We start from the raw sequence: 1,421 nt of genomic DNA on the forward strand, positions 1-1,421 counted from the left end.
ATGGCGGTGGTTTAGGGTGCCCCCCGCTGCGGCGGGCGGCGGCAGATGGAGAAGCGTCTCAAGGAGATCAACGAGTTCCCTGAGGTATTGTGCCTGCCCCCGCCTCCCCCACCACCGGCAGTGGTTTGCTCAGCTCTCAGTCCCTGCTGGGAGAGGAGCCTGCCCTGCCCCTGCTGTGGGCTACTCCCTGCCTTGCTCCCTCCTTACCCCCAAATTTCAGCTACCAGAGGGACATGTGGTGCTGAGCCCCCCATGCCTGTGCCAGGCTAGTCCTGCCTGCAGCAGAGCTCTGCCAGCTCTCATGGGTGAGGATGGATTCCTCGGTGGGGGCTGCTCCTCATCCATCCTGGGCCCAGCTCGGTGGCCTGGCAGCCTCTGCCAGTGTTTCAGGTGTAGAATGAAGCTTGTGGCCATGCCCTTCCCTTCGGAAATGGCCCTTGTCTCTGGCAGGGCTCTTGGAGGCTCCTGGCACCTGTTTCTTGGTCTGTGACCCCACCATGAGACGGTGCCTGCTGAGTGGGTGATTTGCTGTGGCAGGTTGGTGCTGGGAGTGTTTCTGCTGTGTGTGACATTCCTGGGACAGAAGAGGCAGCGAGAGCCTCCTGTTCGTCCAGGGACATTACGCAGAGATCAGCCTGTCCTTGGACAGGGAGCATCCGCAGTGCTGATCTCAGCCTCCCTCCATCACAACCTGCAGCCAGCTGCAGCAGCTCGAGGCATAGCACAGCCCACAGTGGAGGAAACTGAGGCACCAGGGAGCAAGGAGATGCTTTTCACTCTACCCCAGGTCCCATCACTTTGCCCCTTTGCCTGACCCCTCGCTCTGCCTCTGCTCTGTGCAGGAATACTTGTGGGAAGCATCTCACTACCTTGTAAAGCAGGTGTTCAGTGGCATCAAGGAGATGTTCTCAGCGACTCGAGACATCCAGGTAAGGCGCCTCTTACCTCTCGCTGCCTTTTCTTCTCCCCTGGTCCACCCATACATAGACCAAGGGATGCTCCACGGGGAGAGTTGGTTCTTCCGGGTCCTGGCCCAGAGAGGATCCTCCTGGCCCGGCTCAGAGGTGCAAGATTGTGCCTCCCCATAAGCGCTGCACTGTCACAGTTGGTGGCAGGAGTCAGGGTCACCTGTGGTGGGAGGCGATGGGGTCTCCCAGCTGCCCATACGAACTTCAGCCACTTTCTTCCCCACCTCGCTCTGCTACAGAACTGGCTGACGGAGAGTGCCAAGCTCATCGCCCAGTCGGGACGGACGGTGGAGTGGGTCACACCACTGGGTCTCCCCATTGTGCAGCCCTACTATCGGTCCAAGGCCACCGTGGTGAGTATCTGGTGTGCAGAACTCATCTACTATCCCTCTGCCGTGGTGGGGAGCAGAGAGGGGGCAGCTGAGCTTTGAGGCAGCAGGCTGGAGCTGGCAG

The 1,421-nt window shown here is 60.3% G+C and overlaps 1 protein-coding gene across 1 annotated transcript in view; it reads left to right on the forward strand.

The window, feature by feature from the left end:
* Positions 1-1,421, forward strand: part of POLRMT (polymerase (RNA) mitochondrial (DNA directed)) — a gene marked incomplete at its 5' end in the record, with an annotated part of 16,706 nt that overhangs the window by 11,527 nt on the left and 3,758 nt on the right. The window contains 3 exons of the mRNA XM_010136493.1: positions 30-84; positions 843-929; positions 1,208-1,321. Coding sequence (XP_010134795.1) covers positions 30-84; positions 843-929; positions 1,208-1,321 — 256 coding nt within the window. The remainder of the gene's footprint in view (positions 1-29; positions 85-842; positions 930-1,207; positions 1,322-1,421) is intronic.

This window comes from Buceros rhinoceros, unplaced genomic scaffold (genome assembly GCF_000710305.1).
Source record: "Buceros rhinoceros silvestris isolate BGI_N320 unplaced genomic scaffold, ASM71030v1 scaffold27185, whole genome shotgun sequence".
Lineage (NCBI taxonomy): Eukaryota > Metazoa > Chordata > Aves > Bucerotiformes > Bucerotidae > Buceros > Buceros rhinoceros.